Here is a 20961-nt window from a genome sequence, read left to right as displayed (position 1 = left end):
ACAGTAGTTCCCCCCAAGTTTGAATCAAACATTACCTTCAGTCCTTCGTATAAATTTAAAAAGATAAAAAAAATAGTTAAGTGAGTTATTTATAATAAATAGGTGTTATATTCTTAGAATATCCTTAGTAATCATGTATATTGGTTAGAAGTATCATTTGATAAAATATTTAATATGTGTAACTAGTATAAGAACTATTTTGAAAAAATAGATAAATATGAAATACAAAGTAGATTGGAGTCTTATATTTAGGATTAAATCGAAAGTTAAACAAGCTCTTATATTAAATATCTACTTACTATGTTTTATATATAAGCTACAATTTTTGAAATATGATTGATCTTTTTTATAAGTTATACTTTATATACATATATCTGAAAATTTTATTCATTTTTATCCCCGTAGGCCAATAATTATATTTTTTTTTGGATTACTCCATCCGGTATCCCAGGGAAATAGGCGTCTTTCAGCCGTGACAACGTCCCCAGACTAATCCGGATTCGGGAGCTTGCAAGGATCCATACGGATGGCGCCCCCTGGCCCCTTGGAGTGCTGCGTTCCTACGTCTCGAACCTGAGATCCGTGGTTAAGTTAGGACGACCCCAGCCAGTCGACCTAACCCCGCGGGGTTAATTATATTGTTTCTTTTGGTAGATTTTTTCTCATATTTTTTTCACATATTCTCTTTCATCTTTTTACTCCACTCATTTCCTCTCCCACTCATTTTTTTCTCATAAATAAAGGTATATCTAAAATAAATACGTTTCTCATGTATTCATTGTTTTTAACTAATTTTAACTAACCTTTTAATTTACATTAGCATATGTATATGACTAGAGAGAGTAATTGAAAAATACTAGTATGGTCAAAATTACATATTCATCTCTCTCTTAATTATATACATAACTTGGTGAATGTCTAAAGGGAATTACACCTCTTAAGGTCCCTTGAATTCAAGACCCAGTTATTGTGAAATATTATTATGGTTTTCATACAATTTGTTTAGTAAAGCTTTTATAATTATATAGACATTTTGAAATGATTAGCTTAAGATGTGTTTAGTATGAGGGATTTGGAGAGGAGGAGAGGGAGGGGGAAGAATTTTAATCATTTTCTCTTTTTTAGCAACACACAAATTTTAGAAAGGGAGGGAAAAAATTTTCTTTCCCCTCCCCTCCTCAACCTCCGCTCCAAAATAAGAATGATTTGGAGGGAAAAGACAATATTTTGTCATGTTATAACCATTATACCCATATTTATTTTTAATATCCATATACTACGCTAAATCCTTTTTGTTTTGTCTCCAGACATTGCTTTCTCTTTTGCATGTAAATGTAAAATTTGAAAAGATAAAATGAACAATTCAATAAACAAAATTTTAAGAATTTAAATTTTGACATATATAATTTTATATGTCAAAATTTAAATCTTCAGAGCTTTGTAGCCATAAAGATAAAAATAGATAAAAACGAGATCTCACATCTAATGAGCTTATTTGTTTAACCAAATATTTCATTCAAAGATACAATACAGCATAAGTAGTGGTTGAATATTACTTTAGCCTTCTTTTCAATAATAATTCATGCTCTAGAGTATATTAGAATTTTGGTATATGTATTGTTCAATATATTAAATGTTATTTACAATTCTATTTTATTAAACATTTTATAAAATTTAGAAAATAATCTTAAATAAAATAAAAACAAAATTGTCGATGTCAAAATATTTTTCCGTCCCCTTCTCTCGTGAACCAAATAAGGTAATATTAAAATTCCTCTCCTCCCTTCTCTTTTAATAAATCTAAATAAAATAATATTAAAACCTTTCTACTCTCCTCTCCTTCCTTTCCCTTTCCTCTATTAAAATCTGTCCCCTCCTCTTCTCTCCCCTCCTCTTCTCTGATTAAGTCTTTTTATGATGGTTAACATTTCTGGTGAATCATTTTCTTCTTCTTCTTCTTCTTCTTCTTTACATTTGAGGTCAAGTACATGAAACTCTCTCTGTCAGGGAAGGGTGAAGATGAAGGAACTACATTAAACCCAGAATAATGGCCGCGCATTTTTGCCCTGCACACTTCATCCATCTGCTTCACAAACTTGTTCTTCTGATTGAGTGGCTGAGCTGCATATTCCTCAAAAGGCATCCACTATACAGCAAGACAAGACGGCATAAGTATGATATACTATCAGTTTGGTCCTTCAAGTTTAACCTTATTAATCAAATCCCTAAAGTTTCATGCACAATTTCATATTCTTATTTGACCTCATCGTACCAGCAATTTTTTCTGCAATCCATGAAGAAGTTGCCACCTTCGAGGTTATACCACGTGTGTGAGGGACTATATATTTTCAAACCATAAAGACTGGTTGTATATGGTTATGAAATTATAGGGATATGATTGATGAAAGATTAAACTTCAAGGACCATGTTGATAACTGAGGCAAACTTGAGGGTCAGAAAGTTTCATTATTCATTATTCCTAGAGCCTACTACATAGTTCCAGTGATCCGCTAGTCTACTAAACAATCTTCCTACCTTTGGCTGTAATAATCATTCTGTTTTTTTCCCCCCAATACTTACATTATATTAAGCAGAACATAACTCCAACTACAATGTGATTTAGTGTGATGGGACAAACAATTCAGTTTTAAACTCATCGCTTGTTTCCTTTCCTTCTCTATCCCTGTTAAAAAGTACGATAAGCATTTACTTTTGACATGAAGTATTTAGGTTGCCAGAAAATTATGCACCTGGGCAGCTCTTATCTCTTGTTCTTGCACTTGGATCTTAAAAGAACGAGGGCGCAGCATGCACAAGATGAATAACTCTGACTTCGTAATTAAGTATGACTTTGGAGTTTGTCTGATGAAAGAAGAAAGAGATGTTTAGCAGCTCCTAAACTTGCAGATTCCAATCCCAAAAAAAAAAAAAAAACAGAACAATTTGTATCTACCTTAAGGCTAACACTTCCAAAAATTCTGTGTCAATCTGCAAATTGAGAAAGCCACAAAAACTTAGGCATATATGTGTGTGTGTGTGCGTGCGTGCGTATAGAGTTTACTTCTTCTACAGTTTATAGCTACCATAATCAGAATACTTACTCCTGTTTCTTCTTTGACCTCTCTTATTACCGCTGCACATATATCTTCTCCCTGGATAAGTCAAACTAAGTAAATTTTACACGCCCATCATTACTTCTTACTCTGCAATGAGCCGATGAACTACATGTTTACCTGGTCAACAGATCCAGTGGGGAATTTCCAGACTCCAGGTTTCCAAAAAGGTCCACTTTTTTCTTGAACCACTAAGATCTAGTAAAAAAATAGAGAATACAACATTAATCACACAATGCAAAATAGAACTACATTTTTAGAATTCTTCCCACTCGCTTTTTCGCACGGAAGGACATAGGCAATATAATACTGATCACAGCCTTAGAATTGTGAGGAAGCTTTTCCTATTCACTTGTGAGATTCATTGTGCAACTTCGCTATATATTGACATATAGCAGGGGAAATACCTTTTGTTTTTCTTTCATGACAAATCCACCAACACATACACGATGTGTGGCGTTTGCCGGAATATTACTTGCAGTTTCAGGTAGCCAGTATACAAGCATTAAATACTCTGGTTCTGCATGGTGATACCGAAATCCCTCCTGTACAGAAGAGCCATAGAACCAGTCGTAAATTTACAAAAATGCACAGCAAATAATGACCAAAAAGTTTTCTTCTTGATCAAACTTCTCAAGCACAAGGGTACCTTAACCAGAGGTTCAACAAGACAGGCTTGATGTATAGGTAACTTTATCCAGACGGTTTTCTTGCCCTGTCAGACAAAGTTGATTCATCAACTATACAGGATTAAGACACTGGTGGGTTCTTGATTCCCTCAGGGCAAGCATATCATTGTACCGAAAAAAAGCCCTTTTGGTGTCATGAGCCAATTCTTGTGTGATACAAGTTTGTATCATATGATTGATAAGTGGCAAGCTTTTATTTGTCTGTTCAAAAGATTTCTACTAATTGTTTCCAGTAATGTTAAAATATCTCAAGCACACAACCAATTGAGGAAGCTGAACAGAAAAGAATTTGGGAGAGTGAACTTCACATATCACGGCCAAGTGAAACAAATAGTAAGTTCTGCATAATCAATAAGAGATGAAAAAAATACACCACTCTACGGGTTTTTGTTGACCTGAACTATAACATGAAGCAGAAACAGTACGTAATTTCTCAAGGAAAAACCCCTGTATTTCATCTGCTTTTGCATGAAACTAACATGAGAAGAGGAAAGAGGAAGAAGATATCCAAACAGTATGCATCACAATCTCGTAGAACCCAATTTGCATGCTTCCTTTCCTTGCTCTCTCATAGCACAGCCATAACATAAAGCATGAATAATGCATATCTAGCTATAGAAAAAGCCTCATGTCTGGTTCTACTGTCACAAGCAAGTATTCATCAAACAAATGAAATCAAAGAGGGAAAAATGAACAACAGCATAAAAATAATACGAAAGGCTACCAGCTGTCTCCAATGTGAAATTGAAGCTCTAAGAATCGGCATGAAGGTTGCGGGATCCATAGGCTCGTCCATTTCAACCATAACACCATTGTAGTCATCATCAGTTGATGCTAATAGTCTAACTTCTCGGACTCCATTCTCAGCAACCGCTGGTGGGACAGTTTCTGCTGAACTTGTTGAGTCTGTCATGCCCTAAATGGGAAAAGGAGCTGCCACTTTAATGTTGATCGTGAAGGAACATGAAAGTAAACAGCATTAGACTAAAAACCAAAGACCATTTAATTTTATTGAGACTATTCCTAGCCAAAGAACAGCAATGGTATTAAGCATTCCCTTCAAACAGGAAAACAACACAGTTGAAGCAACGGCTAACACCCCTCAAAACTGATTCTTCTACTATGATTAGAGAAGAAGGGAGAACAAAACGTTCATAGTAACCATTAAATATGCATGAATCAATGAGTTCAATCAGACGCTCACAAACTTCAGAGCTGCTCTATATCAAATTTTTCCATAACCGGAGATAATACGTAAGTAGTACTGTCTGAATTTCAATTTGACATTATACAAACTGAAAGGAAATATATAGTTTCCATGAATTGAAAATGATCAAGTTGAAAATTGTGTCCAGACAAACTTAATATAAAAACAATGCAAGTTTATTGCATGCGAGAGCAAGAAGAACTGAAAATGCCTGTCATAGACTGGGAAAGCTAACTGATCCCTCAATAACCAAAGCACAAGACGCTTGTGGAAATTCGAAACTTGGTCTTATCCACCCAGACAAAGTGGACATCGGCAGAGTTTCTCACCAAAATATTGGGACACGAGAATCATAAACAAAGATACCTAGGCTTAGTTTAGACGGTGTTCGGAGTTCACCACCTGGCGAAGCAGTTATCCTCATTATTGGGATCGTCATGGATATAAAACATCAAGACACAGTACTATTCCTTCTCTTATCATAAAATTTTTTTAACTAAACAATTATAACAAATATAATTTTTTTTCCAAATATACCTTTATATATAAATAGATAGATATGAGAGAGTAATAATAAGATAAATAAAAAAAATTATTAAATATATTAAATTAGGAATAAAATAGGTAATAATATATGAAATGTTTAGATAAACTCAAAAATAATTTTATAAAAAGAGATAAATATATTTTAAAAAATTAGATCAAAAAAGAGTGTATCAGTCAAAAAGTTGGACCCCATGCTCTTGTCGTGGGGAAGGGAGAATGACGACTTGGGCTGAGATTTTTTGCAAGCTTCTGTCATTATTACGTGTGAACCTAATCCCACAATCGATAGCGACGCATTGGTTTCTTCCCAGTCATTATGATGGCTTTGCTGATTATTGGTCACTTAAGAAACGGACTCTGATGTTGAAATGAAAATGGAATCAGCTTTTGAAAGTCGACAACTTTGACAGCCAAAAAGCAGCTTGGCGGGGAAAGGATAAGAGAGTGGACACGTGACGATGCTCCCGCGGGATTGGCAGTACTCATTTTGGTCCTTTTTTTTTCCCCCCAAGTTTCATGTAATCACCTTATAATTTATAAATTTATAAATTAAAATTAATTAAAAGTAATAAATTGGTAAGAAGTATATTTTTGTTTTTAAATATATCCTTATCATAAATAGGAAAAAAAGATGAAAGAGAATGTATAAAACATATAATGAGAGAGTGTGGCAAAAAAAATTAAAAATTAATATTGAGATAAATCTAAATTAAAACTTATAAGATAAGATTTCTCTTTCAATTCAAAGTTCATTTGTCAAACGACTGGGCCTACCACAAAGCATACAGTCTCGCATTGTCACTGTTACTGTGTCACTTATTTTCTGAAAACAAGCTGCAACGTTTAAGTTCCACAAAAATGAAGCTAAACCATAAATTTTTTTTTTGAGTTGTTAGAGTTTCTCAAGTCAAAAAAAAGTTGTTATGGTTTCTCAATTCCAAATATTTGTTATTATGCTGATAATTTGTTAAGTACTCTCTGGCTGCGTCACTTATTAGAAAAAATAATTATCAAAATTACAATGTTTGTTACTTTAATTTGATTAAAAACAATAAATTTGTAATGTATATTTTTAATTATATCTTTATTTATACATGAAGTACATGAGAAATAATAATAAAAATTTATTGCAGGGAGATATTGGATGATATGTTGAATAGTGTGAAAGTAGAAAGATATGTTTAAAAATTTCCGAAAAAGATAATTTATTTCTCATGTTTAGCAATACCATGTGAAAGAAGACAGAGAAGGTATTGTAGATGTAATTATAAATAACTTGCCACACAATATAAGTAGAATAAAATTTATTTACTATCATTATAAAAATGAAAAATTATTATGCTCATGATCATTTCGTTGCATTTATATATACTAGTAATCTATAATCTGGTTGATTTTCGTTGGAAAAATAATAATAATATGGTTGATTTTGATTTTATTTAGATTGATGTCAAAAAGTTAATACGTGAGTTGTTAAGTGAGAATAATGTTATCAACTATTACTACCACCACTTATAAATTAATAAAATATTAATATTTCATATAAGAAATTATAAGGACCCCGTAAAAGAAAAAACGACATGAATTATTTTTTTTAAAATTATATATTATACACACATACTCTTTTGGTCCTATTTATAGGGTAGAGAGAGAAGGTATTTTTTGGTCCTATTTATAGGGTATTGAGAGATTTTTTTTTATGGATGTACAATTTTACCCTTCATTTATTATTGTGCTGACTTTGTTTATATGAGGTATAATATATATTAAATAGGAATAAAGTTAAAAATTTATTAAATTTTAAATAAGAGTTAATGAAGTTTAAGGTTTTTTTTTGTCTGTGTAAAATATGTTGGAAGTGCTTTATAAATAGGACCAGAGGAACATATTTTAAAATACCTCTTGAGGCCCCCAGAATTCAAGACCCAATTATTATGAAATATTATTATGATTTTTATACAATTTGTTTAGTAAAGCTCTTATAATCGTGATAAACATTTTGAATGATTAGTTTAAGTCTTTTCTATCATGGTTAACATTTTTTACGAGTCCAATTTCTTTTTATAATCATGGCACCTTCTCAAAGATTATGGTAAGATTATTTTCTATCATGATTAGTATTATTCAATTTTGAGTTTAAAAAAGAGGGAACCGTTGTTACACTTGAGGTCCCCAGAATTAAAGTACCTGAAACCCAGAATAACGGCCACCCATCTTTGCCCTGCACACTTCATTCATCTGCTTCACAAACTTGTTCTTCTCATTGAATGGCTGAGCTGCATATTCCTCAAAAGGCATCCACTACACAGCAAGACAAGACAGCATAAATACGATATACTATCGATTTGGTCCTCCAGGTTTAATGTTGTTAATCAAATCCCTAAAGTTTCATGCACAATTTCATATTCTTATTTGATCTCATCGTACAAGCAATTTTTTCTGCAATCCATGAAGAAGTTGCCACCTTCGAGGATATACCACGTGTGTGTGAGGGACTATATATTTTCAAACCATAAGGACTGGCTGTGTATGGTTATGAAATTATAGGGATTTGATTGATGAAAGATTAAACTTCAAGGACCATGTTGATAAATGAGGCAAACTTGAGGGTCAGAAAGTTTTATTATTCATTATTCCTAGATCCTACTGAAGTATGCGTTTGACATAGTTCCAGTGATCCACTAGCCTACCTAAAAATCTTTCTACCTTTGGCTGTAATAATCATTCTGTTTTTTTCGCCCCTAGTACTTACATTAACTTAAGCAGAACATAACTCCAACTAGAATGTGATTTAGTGTGATGGGATAAACATTTCATTTTTAAACTCATCGCTTGTTTCCTTTCCTTCTCTATCACTATTTAAAAGTACGATAAGCATTTACTTTTAACATGAAGAATATAGGTTGCCAGAAAATTATGCACCTTGGCGGCTCCTATCTCTTGTTCTTCAACTTGGATGTCAAAAGAAAGGGGGCGCAGCATGCACAAGATGAATAACTCTGACTTCGTGCTTAAGTGCCAATTAGGAGTTTGTCTGATGAAAGAAGAAAGAAATGTTTAGCACTTCGTAAATTTGCAGATTCCAATCCAAAAAAAAAAAAACCCAGAACAATTTGTATCTACCTGAAGGCTAACACTTACAAAAATTCTGTGTCAATCTGCAAATTGAGAAAGCCACAAAAACTTAGGCATATATGTATATAGTTTACTTCTTCTACTGTTTATAGGTACCACAATCAGAATACTTACTCCTGTCTCTTTTTTGACCTCTCTTATTGTTGCTGCACGAATATCTTCTCCCTGGATAAGTTAAACTAAGTAAATTTTACACGCCCATCATTACTTCTTACTCTGCAACGAGCTGATGAACTACATGTTTACCTGGTCAACAGATCCAGTGGGGAGTTTCCAGACTTCAGGTTTCCAAAAAGGTCCACTTTTTTCTTGAACCACTAGGATCTAGTAACAAAACACATTAATGAAAAAATGCAAAATAGAACTACATTTTAGAATTCTTCCCAGTCACTTTTTTGCACAGAAGGACAAAGGCAATATAATACTGATCACAGCCCTAGAACTGTGAGGAAGCTTTTCCAATTAACCTGTGAGATTCATTGTGCAACTTCACTATATATTGACATAAAGCAGGGGAAATACCTCTCGTTTTTCGTTCTTGATAAATCCACCAACACATACACGATGTGTGGCGTTTGCCGGAATATCCCTTGCAGTTTCAGGCAGCCAGTATACAAGCATTAAATACTCTGGTTCCGCATCGTGATACTGAAATCCTTCCTGTACAGAAGAGCCACAGAACTAATAATAAATTTACAAAAATGCACAGCAAATAATGAACAAAAATTTTTCTTCTTGATCAAAGTTCAAAAGCACAAGGGTACCTTAACCAGAGGTTCAACAAGACAGGCTTGCTGTATAGGTAACTTCATCCAAACGATTTTCTTGCCCTGTCAGACAAAGTTGATTCATCAACTATACAGGATTGAGACACTGGCAGGTTCTTGATTCCCTCGGGGCAAGCATATCATTGTACCGAAAAAATGCCCTTTTGGTGTCATAAGCCAATTCTTGTGTGATACAAGTTTGTATCATATGATTGATAAGTGACAAGCTTTTATTTGTCTGTGAAAAAAGATTTCTACTAATTGTTTCTAGGAATGTTAAAATATCTCAAGCGCACAACCAATTGAGGAAGCTGAACAGAAAAGAATTTGAGTGAACTTCACATATCACGGCCAAGTGAAACAAATAATAAGTTCTTCATAATCAGTAAGAGGTGCGGAAAATACGCCAAATCCTGAGAGGAAATTAAAAACACTAAAAAACAACAGCAATTGTGTGCTTTGGTGAGGAGCAAAATGTACAAGTAAAACTCCATTGTACTTGTTTTTGTTGACCTGAACTATAACATGAAGCAGAAACAGTACATAATTTCTCGAAAAACCTCTGTATCTGATCCGCTTTTGCATTAAACTAACATGAGAAGAGGAAAGAGGAAGAAGATATCTAAACAGTATAAAGCATGAATAATGCATATCTAACTATAGAAAAAGCCTCATGTCTGGTTCTACTGTCACAAGCAAGTATTCATCAGACAAATGAAATCAAAGAGGGAAAAATGAACAACAGTATAAAACTAATATGAAAAGCTACCAGCTGTCTCCAATGCGAAATTGAAGCTCTAAGAATGGGCACGAAGGTTGCAGGATCCATAGGCTCGTCCATTTCAACCATAACACCACTTTAGTCATCATCAGTTGATGTTAATGTTCTAACTTCTCCGACTCCATTCTCAGCAACCACTCGACGAGCAGTTTCTGCTGAACTTGTTGAGTTTGTCATAGCCTAAATGGGAAAAGGAGACACGAAAGGAAACAGCATTAGACTAAAAACCAAAGACCATTTCATTTTATTGAGACTATTCCTAGCCAAAGAAGAGCAATGGTGTTAAGCATTCCCTTCAAACAGGAAAACAACACAGTAGCAACGGCTGACACCCCTCAAAACTGATTCGTCTACTATGATTAGAGAAGGGAGAACAGAACATTCATAGTACCATTAAATATGCATGAATCAATGAGTTCAATCAGAAGCTGACAAACTTCAGAGCTGTTCTGTATCAAATTTTTCCATAACCCGACATAATACGTAAGTAGTACTGTCTGCATTCCAATTTGACATTATACAAACAGAAAGGAAATATATAGTTTCTATGAATCGAAAACGATCAAGTGAAAATTGTGTCCAGAACAACCTAATATCACGTCAGGGAGGGGAGAAACCGAAAAACGATGCAAATTTATTGCATGCGAGAGCAAAAAGAACTAAAAATGGCTGTCATAAACTGGGAAAGCTAACTGATCCCTTAATAACCAAAGCACAAGACGCTTATGAAAATTCGAAACTTGATCATATCCAGCCAGACAAAATGGACATCGACATAGACATGAAGCCAAAATTGTTCTCACCAAACTATCAGGACATGAGAATCATGAACGAAGATATCTAGGCTTAGTTTAGACGGTGCTCTGAGTTCACCACCTGGCGAAGCAGCTACTCTTATTGGTATCCGCGGGAACATAAAACATCAAAACACAGTACATTAGCACAAAAAGTTGGACTTCATACTCGTGGCGTGAAGGGAGAATGACCACTTGGGCTGTGATTTTTTGCAAGTTTTTGTCATTATTGGGTGTGAACTAAGTCCCACCACAATCGAATAGTGGCGCTTTGTTTTCTTCGTAGTCATTATTGTGGTTTTGCTGATTTGGACAGATTCGTCACTTGAGAAACGGACTCGATGTTGAAATGAAAGTGGGATCAGCTTCAAAGGTTTGGAAGCAAAAAGGCAACTCGGTGGGGAGGGATAAGTGTTAAAATAGTTAGTGTATTTTCTGTTGTGTTGTGTTAGGCTTGGGCCTGGTTCTTAAGCCCATTATGGTTATAGCCCGTTACACTGATCTATTTAGGGAGTGCTTGTAACACTGCAGATGTATGGACTCATATTATTTTGTCAATAGATGGTTTTATGTTTTCCGCTGTGTAAATTCTCTGGTTTCTATCATGGCATCAGAGCCACGAGTGGTCCACTGTCTATACTTTGAGTCCATCAACTGAAGCCCAAGATTTGCCTACCCAGAAATCCAAGAACCGAAAGTTTTTGCATACCCGGAAATCCAAGAACCGAAAGTTATCCCCATCTTGCCGCGACCCAGTCCTTCCGTTCTCGTTTCGGTGCCGCTAGGAACCCTCGCAACTCAGAAACACTGACCACAGTGACTGATTTCATGGGCGAAGAAAAGGGATCGGCGAATACTGCGATTGACTTCACAAGCCCCCTTTTCATTCACCCGTCCGACACGCAGGGGACATCGATTATTGGATTGGTTCTCACGGGCAGCGACAATTACACAGTATGGAGTAAGGCGATGATGATCGCCCTCCGGGGGAAGAACAAGACCTGCTTCGTCGACGGAACCTGCAAGAAGGGTGACCAAGATCCGAAGCTTCAAGCACTCTGGGAAAGGTGCAATGCGATAGTTTTATCTTGGATATTGGGCTCGGTCTCTAAGGATCTTGCAGCCAGTCTGGTATACTTTGAGGATGCTTCATCCGCGTGGGAAGACCTCAAGGAGCGTTTTGACAAGATCTCTGGATCCCGCATATTTTTTCTTCACCGTGAAATTCACTCACTCCGGCAAGGTGATCTTACGGTTTCGGGGTACTACTCTCGGCTGAAAGAATTGTGGGAAGAAGAGGCGAATTTGATGGCAATACCGACCTGTAAGTGCCCCACTTCTCAAGCGTATAATGAAGCAACTCAACGACAGCGACTTCTGCAGTTTCTAATCGGGCTAAATGAGGCCTATACAAATGCTAGGAGTCACATACTACTGATGCAGCCTCTCCCCACAGTCAATCAGGCTTATGCGATGGTGCTAGAGGATGAAGCACAGAGGAATATTGCAAGCCTAGAGAAAGGAATTCCACATGAAGGAATGGCGATGACTGTGAAGGGAAGAGGAAGAGGAAGAGGTAGAGGGAGAGGTTCTCCCCTACCTGAGTGTGATCATTGCCGCAAGAAAGGTCACACAAAAGACCAATGCTGGCAAATTATTGGTTTTCCCTCAGATTACAGGGGACCCAAAGGAAGACAGAATCAGGAAAGCAAAGGGAATCAAAGTGGTGGGCACCGAGAAGCAGAAGCCCTCACTAACACTTCGACGGTCGTATCCCCTAGCTTCACCTTGGAGCAATATGAAAGATTGCTGGAAATTCTGAAGAAGGATTCAGAGAGCAACGCGCATGCCCTCACCGGTACAGGTTTGCCTAATCTATCTATCACTAAATTGAATCACAGTAAATGGGTTATTGATTCTGGAGCCACCACACACATGGTTAGTGATTTAAGGTTGCTAGACAGTTATAAGACGTATAATGGACCCATTAAACATATAAGAATTCCAAATGGTGATAGATTCTCGGTAACTCACATAGGAAAGGTTAAATTCCCGAATGGAATAGAGTTAAATCGAATCCTATATGCTGCTGAACTACAATTTAATCTGATTTCTGTTTCACAGATCACAAAAGACACTCTTTGTGTTGTTTCTTTCTATCCTGATAAATGCACCTTGCAGGGCCTTCTGGATGGGAAGATGAGGGGGACTGGTAGAATAGACCATGGTTTATATCTGTTGAGACTGGAAAAGGGTTATGATTGTATGAGTTCTGTTCATGATTGTGATACTGATAAGTCTGTGGATTTGTGGCTTCTGCATGAAAGGATGGGACATGCGCCCCTCAATGTAATCAAACATTTGGATATAGTGAAAAATAAGTCTATAATAGTCAATAAAAGCTGTGATACTTGTTTTCAATCAAAACAGACAAAGCTCCCCTTTCCCTCTAGCTGCATTAAAACTTCTGGTTGTTTTGATCTGATTCATATGGACGTTTGGGGACCATATAAGGTCCCAACACATGCTGGTTTTAAGTATTTTCTTACTATTGTGGATGACTATTCAAGAGCTACATGGACTTATTTGATGAAAAACAAATCTGAAACTGGTTATCACATCAAGACTTTCTTTTCTTATGTTCTAACTCAATTCGGTTCGCATGTCAAAAGGTTAAGGAGTGATAATGGTAGTGAGTTTGTTAATCATGATTTAAATGGTTTCTTTAAGGAAGAAGGTATTGTTCATGAGACTACTTGTCCCTATACCCCAGAACAAAATGGTATTGTTGAAAGAAAACATCAAACTTTAATGCAAATTTCAAGAGGCCTAATCATTCAATCTGGTTTGCCCATTAGGTTTTGGGGGGAATGTATTAAAACTGCTACTTATCTTGTTAACAGAATACCAAGTAGGATTCTAAAATTTCAGACTCCTTATCAAATCCTTCATGGACATGGTGCCGATTATAGTGACTTGAAAGTTTTTGGTTGCCTATGTTATGCTACAGATTTGGTTGTTACTGACAAATTTAAGCCCAGATCCATACCATGTGTCTTCTTAGGTTATCCTCCTAATCAAAAGGGATTTGTCTTGCTAAATCTGAAAGATAACAATATTTTTACAAGCAGGCATGTCAGATTCCTTGAAAATATTTTTCCTTTCAAAAATGGGCATAGTACTGATCAAGGGGGAGTGTCTAAGGAGATGAAGCACATGTTTTTCTTTGATGATCTTGATGATATTTCTGTACACCGTAATGATCTATCTATTGTCAATAGACAATCTGACCAAGAAAATGCTAGAGACAACATTCGAACTAATGATAATACTGGAGACCACATCCGAACTGATGCTTTAATGCAGACAGAAAGACCTAATAGGGAAAGAAGGCCTCCCATATGGGCCAAGGATTACATCTGCAATATGACACAGTCTATCTTAGGACAGCCCAGTGTAAAACCGAAGCCTAAGTCTAAATGTAGGTACCCTATAGAGGATTATATTTCATATGATAATGTCTCATCTTCTCATATGTGTTTTCTTTGTTCTATTGATGATGTCTTTGAACCTACTTATTATCATGAGGCTATTAAAAATCAGAATTGGGTGGCTGCCATGAAAAGTGAAATACAAGCTTTGAAAGAAAATAATACTTGGGATATAGTTCCGATGCCTAAAACTAAGAAACCAATAGGTTGTAAGTGGGTATATAAGATTAAATACAAACCAGATGGGAGTGTTGACAAATATAAAGCTAGATTGGTAGCAAAAGGATATGATCAAGTAGAAGGGATAGATTACAATGAAACTTTTTCTCCAGTGGTTAAGATGGTAACGGTGAGGACTGTTCTTAAGTTGGCTGCTGTAAATAATTGGTTATTATATCAAATGGATGTAAACAATGCTTTCTTGCAAGGAGACCTTAATGAAGAAGTGTACATGACTATACCTCAAGGATTTGAGAATCAGAAAGCTAATATGGTTTGTAAGCTCAAAAAGTCTTTATATGGGCTTAAACAAGCTTCTAGGCAATGGAACCAGAAATTGTCTTTGGCCTTGTTGAGTGGGGGGTTCTCACAAAGTAAATATGATTACTCATTGTATTTTAAACATTATGATAATGGTTCTGTAATTATATTAGTTTATGTAGATGATCTTCTAATAACTGGTAGTAATGAACAGAGAATCGAACAAGTCAAGGGCTTTCTGCATAGTCATTTTAAAATCAAAGACTTAGGAGTGATGAAGTATTTTTTAGGTATAGAGGTTGTTAGGTCAAGGAAAGGTATTGTGCTTTCCCAAAGAAAGTACACTTTGGATCTTCTTGCAGAAACCGGTATGAGTGGGTGTAAGCCACTAACATTGCCTATGGCGCAACATATGAAACTGACAGCCTATGAAGAGAAGAAACACCGGAAGGAGGACTTGTTCCAGGAGCCAGGGAAGTATAGGAGGCTAGTTGGGAAGCTTATTTACTTAACAATGACAAGACCTGATATTTCCTTTCCTGTGCAGGTGCTTAGTCAATTCATGCAACTCCCTATGAAGTCTCATTGGGCGGCAGCTCTAGGAGTGCTAAGATATCTGAAGCAGTCACCAGGCCTTGGGATTCGGTTGAGCTCGGATGGAGATCTGAGTCTGAAGTGCTTCTGTGATTCAGATTGGGGGTCGTGCGAGACCACGAGGAGGTCGGTCACGGGGTATCTTCTCAAATTAGGAGATTCCCTCATCATCTGGAAAACAAAGAAGCAGCCCACAGTATCAAGATCTTCAGCAGAAGCTGAATATCGGGCATTGGGATCTGCTGTTTCAGAAGTTGTTTGGGTCAGAGGCTTGCTGACAGATCTGGAAATTCCTGTGCAAGAACCGGTGAAGGTGTTCTGTGATAGTAAATCTGCAATTTACATAGCCACAAATCCAGTTTTCCATGAGCGCACCAAACATATCGAGATAGATTGTCACTTCGTGAGGGAAAAAGTGACTGAAGGACTTGTAAAGTTACAGCATGTGAGATCTGCCAATCAAGAGGCAGATATCTTAACCAAACCTGTAGGAAAGGAAACGCAACTGAGGTTGCTTAGCAAGTTAGGTGCTTGTAATATGTTCCAGCCCCCAACTTGAGGGGGAGTGTTAAAATAGTTAGTGTATTTTCTGTTGTGTTGTGTTAGGCTTGGGCCTGGTTCTTAAGCCCATTATGGTTATAGCCCGTTACACTGATCTATTTAGGGAGTGCTTGTAACACTGCAGATGTATGGACTCATATTATTTTGTCAATAGATGGTTTTATGTTTTCCGCTGTGTAAATTCTCTGGTTTCTATCAATAAGAGAGTGGACACGTGGCACTGACGATGCTCCCGCGGGACTGGCAGCACTCATTTTGGTCTTTTTTTTTTTTTTTAAAGTTTCATATAATTAACTTATAATTTATGAATTAAAATTAGTTAAAAATAATAAATTGGTAAGAACTATATTTTTATTTTTAAAAATATCCTTATCATAAATGTAAAAAAAAAAGATGAAAGAGGATGTACAAAACATATAATGAGTGTGAGAGAGAGAGTGGCAAAAAAAAAAAAAATAAATAAATATTGAGACAAATCTAAATTAAAGCTTATAAATTTGTCAAACAAATGGTGCATGCTTGGGGTCCCTTGTGGGTGTTCTCAAACCCCACATTGGATAGGTGTGTGAGTGTGTTAGTGTGTATAAATAGATAAGGTGACTGTTTGGGTACCACCTGTGTTAGGTGGTTTTCCCTTCAGTCCATTGTCCAAAAAAAAAAAAAGGCTTACCACAAAGTCAAGCATTGTGACTGTCACTGTGTCACTTATTTTTCTGAAAACAAGCTGCAACGTTTAAGTTCCACAAAAATGAATCTAAACCCCCCCCTTTTTTTTTTTGAGTTGTTATAGTTTCTCAAGTCTAAAAAAGTTGTTATGGTTTCTCAATCCCAAATATTTGTTATTATGCTGATAATTTGTTAAGTACTCTCTGACTCCGTCACTTATTATAAAAAATAATTATCAAAATTACAATGTTTGTTAGTTTAATTTGATTAAAAACAATAAATGTGTAATATGTGTTTTTAATTATACCCTTATTTATACATAAAGTACATGAGAAATAATGAATAAAAATTTATAGCAGGGAGATATTAGATGCTATATCTAATGAGTGTGAAAGTAGAAAGATATGTTTAAAAATTTCAGACGAAGATAATTTATTTCTTATGTTTAAGGATACCACTGTGAAAGAAGACGGAGAAAGTATCGTAGATGTGATGATAAGTAATTTGCCACACAATATAAGTAGAATAAAATTTATTTACTATCATTATAAAAATGAAAAATTATTATGCTCATGATCATTTCGTTGCATTTATATATAATCTATAATCTGGTTGATTTTGTTTGGAAAAAATAATAATATGGTTGATTTTGATTTTATTTAGATTGATGCGTCAAAAAAATTAAGACGTGGGTTGTTAAGTGAGAATCATGTTATCAACTATTAATACCACCTCTTATAAATTAATAAAATATTAATATTTAATAGAGGAAATTATAAGGACCTAGTAAAAGAAAAGACGACATGAATTATTCTTTTTTTTTTTTTAAAAAAGAATTATATATTATACATATATATACATTCACGCCAAATCCTAAGAGGAAATTAAAAACACTAAGGTTGCGTTTGATAGGAAACACTAAAAATTAGAGATAAGAATTTGAATTGGAATTGAAAAAATCTATTAAAATAGTGTTTAGCATGAGAGATTAATTGTAATATAGGATTGGGGGATTGGAGAATACTATGAAGGATATGGTATTCTCCAATCCCACTTCTATGTGGGTTTACCTAATCCCATATAATCAGTAATTACTCATACTAAATACAATTTTAATAATTTTTTTCAATCATAATTTCAATCCCTATCCTTCATTTTTAATGCTTCATACCAAATAGGACATAAAAAACAACGTGCAACTGTGTGCTTTGGTGATGAGCAAAATACACAAGTAAAACTCCTTTGTACTTGTTTTTGTTGACCTGAACTATAAAAAAGGAGAAACAGTGCATAATTTCTCAAGGAAAAACCCACGTATCTGATCCGCTTTTGCATGAAACTAGCATGAGAAGAGGAAAGAGGAAGAAGATATCCAAACAGTATGCATCACAATCTCGTATAGTCCAAGTTGCATGTTTCCTTTCCCTGCTCTCTCACAGCACAGCCATAACATAAAGCATGAATAATGCATATCTGACTATAGAAAAAGCCTCATATCTGGTTCTACTGGCACAAGCAAGTATTCATCAAACAAATGAAATCAAAGAGGGAAAAATGAACAACAGTATAAAACTAATAGGAAAAGCTACCAGCTGTCTCCAATGTGAAATTGAAGCTCTAAGAATCGGCAGGAAGGTTGCGGGATCCATAGGCTCGTCCATTTCAACCATAACACCATTGTCGTCATCATCAGTTGATGCTAATAGTCTAACTTCTCTGACTCCATTCTCAGCAACCGCTCGTGGAACAGTTTCTGTTGAACTTGTTTAGTCTGTCATACCCTAAATGGGAAAAGGAGCTGCCACTTTCATCTTGACCGTGAAGGAACATGAAAGGAAACAGCATTAGACGAAAAACCAAAGACCATTTCATTTTATTGAGACTATTCCTAGCCAAAGAAGAGCAATGGTATTAAACATTGCCTTCAAAGAGGAAAACAACACAGTTGAAGCAACGGCTAACACCCCTCAAAACTGATTCGTCTGCTATGATTAGAGAAGAAGGGAGAGCAGAACATTCATAGTACCATTAAATATGCATGAATCAGTGAGTTCAATCAGAAGCTTACAAACTTCAGAGCTGTTGTATATCAAATTTTTCCATAACCGGACATAATAAGTACGTAGTACTGTCTGAATTTCAATTTGACATTATAAAGATCAAGTGAAAATTGTGTCCAGACCAACCTAATATCACCTCAGGGAGAAACCATAAAACGATGCAAATTTATTGCATGCGACAGCAAAAAGAACTAAAAATGGCTGTCATAAACTGGGAAAGCTAACTGATCCCTTAATAACCAAAGCACAAGACGCTTATGAAAATTCGAAACTTGATCATATCCAGCCAGACAAAATGGACATCGACATAGACATGAAGCCAAAATTGTTCTCACCAAACTATCAGGACACGAGAATCATGAACGAAGATATCCTGGCTTAGTTTAGACGGTGTTCGGGGTTCACCACCTGGCGAAGCAGCTACTCTTATTATTATCCTCGGGGACATAAAACATCAAACACAGTAAACTAGCACAAAAAGTTGGACTTCATACTTGTGTCGTGGAGAAGGGAGAATGACCACTTGGGCTGCGATTTTTTGCAAGCTTTTGTCATTATTGGGTGTGAACTAAACCCCACAATGGATTTACCAAAAATAAAAAAAAAAGACCCCACAATGGAATAGTGACGCATTGTTTTCTTCCTAGTCATTATTGTGGCTTTGATGATTTGAACAGATTCGTCACTAAGAAACAGACTCTGATGTTGAAATGAAAATGGAATCAGCTTCAAAGGTTTGAAAGCCGAGAACTTAGAAAGCAAAAAGGCAACTTGGCGGGGAAGGGATAAGAGAGTGGACACGTGACGTTGCTCCCTTGGGACTGGCACTCTGGCAGTACTCATTTTGGTCCTTTTTTTTTTTTTTTTTCAAGTTTCATCTAATCAACTTATAATTTATGGATCAAAATTAGTTAAAAACAACAATATTTTTGTTTTTAAATATATCCTTATCATAAATGCAAAAAGAAAAAAAAAGATGAAAGAGAATTATAAAACATATAATGAGAGAGAGAGAGTGTGGCAAAAAAAATAATTAAAAAAATTAAATATTAAGATAAATCTAAATTAAAACTTATAAAATCCATAAGATTTCTCTTTAAATTTTAAGTTCATTTGTCAAACAAATGGGCCTACCACAAAGCACACAGTCTCGCACTGTCACCGTCACTGTGTCACTTATTTTTCTGAAAACAAGCTGCAACGTTTAAGTTCCACAAAAATGAAGCTGAACCATAAATTTTTTTTTTGAGTTGTTATAGTTTCTCAAGTTAAAAAAAAAAGTAGTTATGGTTTCTGAATTCCAAATATTTGTTTTCATGCTGAAAATTTGTTAAGTACTCTCTGACTCCGTCACTTATTATAAAAAATAATTATCAAAATTACAATGTTTGTTAGTTTAATTTGATTAAAAATAATAAATGTGTAATATATATTTTTTATTACACCATTATTTATACATAAAGAATATGATAAGTAATGAATGAAAATTTATTACAAGGAGATATTAGATGATATATTTAATGAGTGTGGAAGTAGAAAGATGTGTTTAAAAATTTCAAAGATAATTTATTTCCAATGTTTAGCAATACCACTGTGAAAGAAGACAAAGAAAGTATTGTAGATGCAATGACAAATAACTTGCCACACAATATAAGTAGAATAAAATTTATTTACTACCATCATAAAAATGAAAAATTATTATGGTCATGATCATCTCGTTGCATTTATATATAATCTATAATCTGGTACTTTAAAATACCCAATACATTAAGGGCTTGTTGAGAATAGCGGTCAAATATGTAAGTCGAGATAAAACTCTTCTCATATACTTATCTCGTATTCCGTAAATCATGATTGAAAAACTATTTATAAATTGTTCTAAACGGGCCATAAGTAAAGGTTGTGCCCAAATTTGGCTCTCCTCATCAAGTTCATGGTAATCCAAATGTTAAGATAGACATAAAACATGTTACTTTAAATTTTAATTATAAAACATCGTTTGTAATTTATAAACAAAATCTTATAATTAGAATTGAAATATGATTGGTCTTTTTTATAAGTTATACTCTATATAAAA

At 35.1% G+C, this 20961-nt stretch overlaps 1 protein-coding gene and 1 pseudogene across 1 annotated transcript; both read right to left on the bottom strand.

Moving 5' to 3' along the window:
• Nucleotides 1-1908: 1908 nt before the first annotated feature.
• LOC114714429 (nudix hydrolase 10-like) lies at nucleotides 1909-5308 on the bottom strand. The gene is made up of 8 exons (XM_028899179.1): nucleotides 4527-5308; nucleotides 3763-3828; nucleotides 3521-3658; nucleotides 3234-3311; nucleotides 3102-3152; nucleotides 2954-2988; nucleotides 2751-2862; nucleotides 1909-2146 (listed from the first exon to the last, which is right to left on the bottom strand). The coding sequence occupies exons 1-8, from the start codon at nucleotides 4713-4715 to the stop codon at nucleotides 1922-1924; spliced, it is 894 nt and encodes a 297-aa protein (XP_028755012.1). The 5' UTR covers nucleotides 4716-5308; the 3' UTR covers nucleotides 1909-1921.
• On the bottom strand, nucleotides 4849-19727 carry LOC114714400 (nudix hydrolase 2-like; annotated as a pseudogene).
• Nucleotides 19728-20961: the final 1234 nt, after the last annotated feature.

This window comes from Neltuma alba, unplaced genomic scaffold (genome assembly GCF_004799145.2).
Source record: "Neltuma alba isolate B1F8T4 unplaced genomic scaffold, ASM479914v2 tig00011501_pilon, whole genome shotgun sequence".
Classification (NCBI taxonomy): Eukaryota; Viridiplantae; Streptophyta; class Magnoliopsida; order Fabales; family Fabaceae; genus Neltuma; species Neltuma alba.
This window is presented reverse-complemented; position numbering and strand designations above follow the sequence as displayed.

What these genes read in the sequence shown, in the direction of transcription:
- LOC114714429 (XM_028899179.1), bottom strand. Translation starts at nt 4,715, where the DNA reads ATGACAGACTCAACAAGTTCAGCAGAAACTGTCCCACCAGCGGTTGCT. An exon ending in TTTCACATTGGAGACAGCTG is followed by an intron (nt 3,829 to 4,526) that starts GTAGCCTTTCGT and finishes TTTGTCTGACAG; the next exon opens with GGCAAGAAAACCGTCTGGAT. An exon ending in AGGTCAAAGAAGAAACAGGA is followed by an intron (nt 2,989 to 3,101) that starts GTAAGTATTCTG and finishes CTCAATTTGCAG; the next exon opens with ATTGACACAGAATTTTTGGA.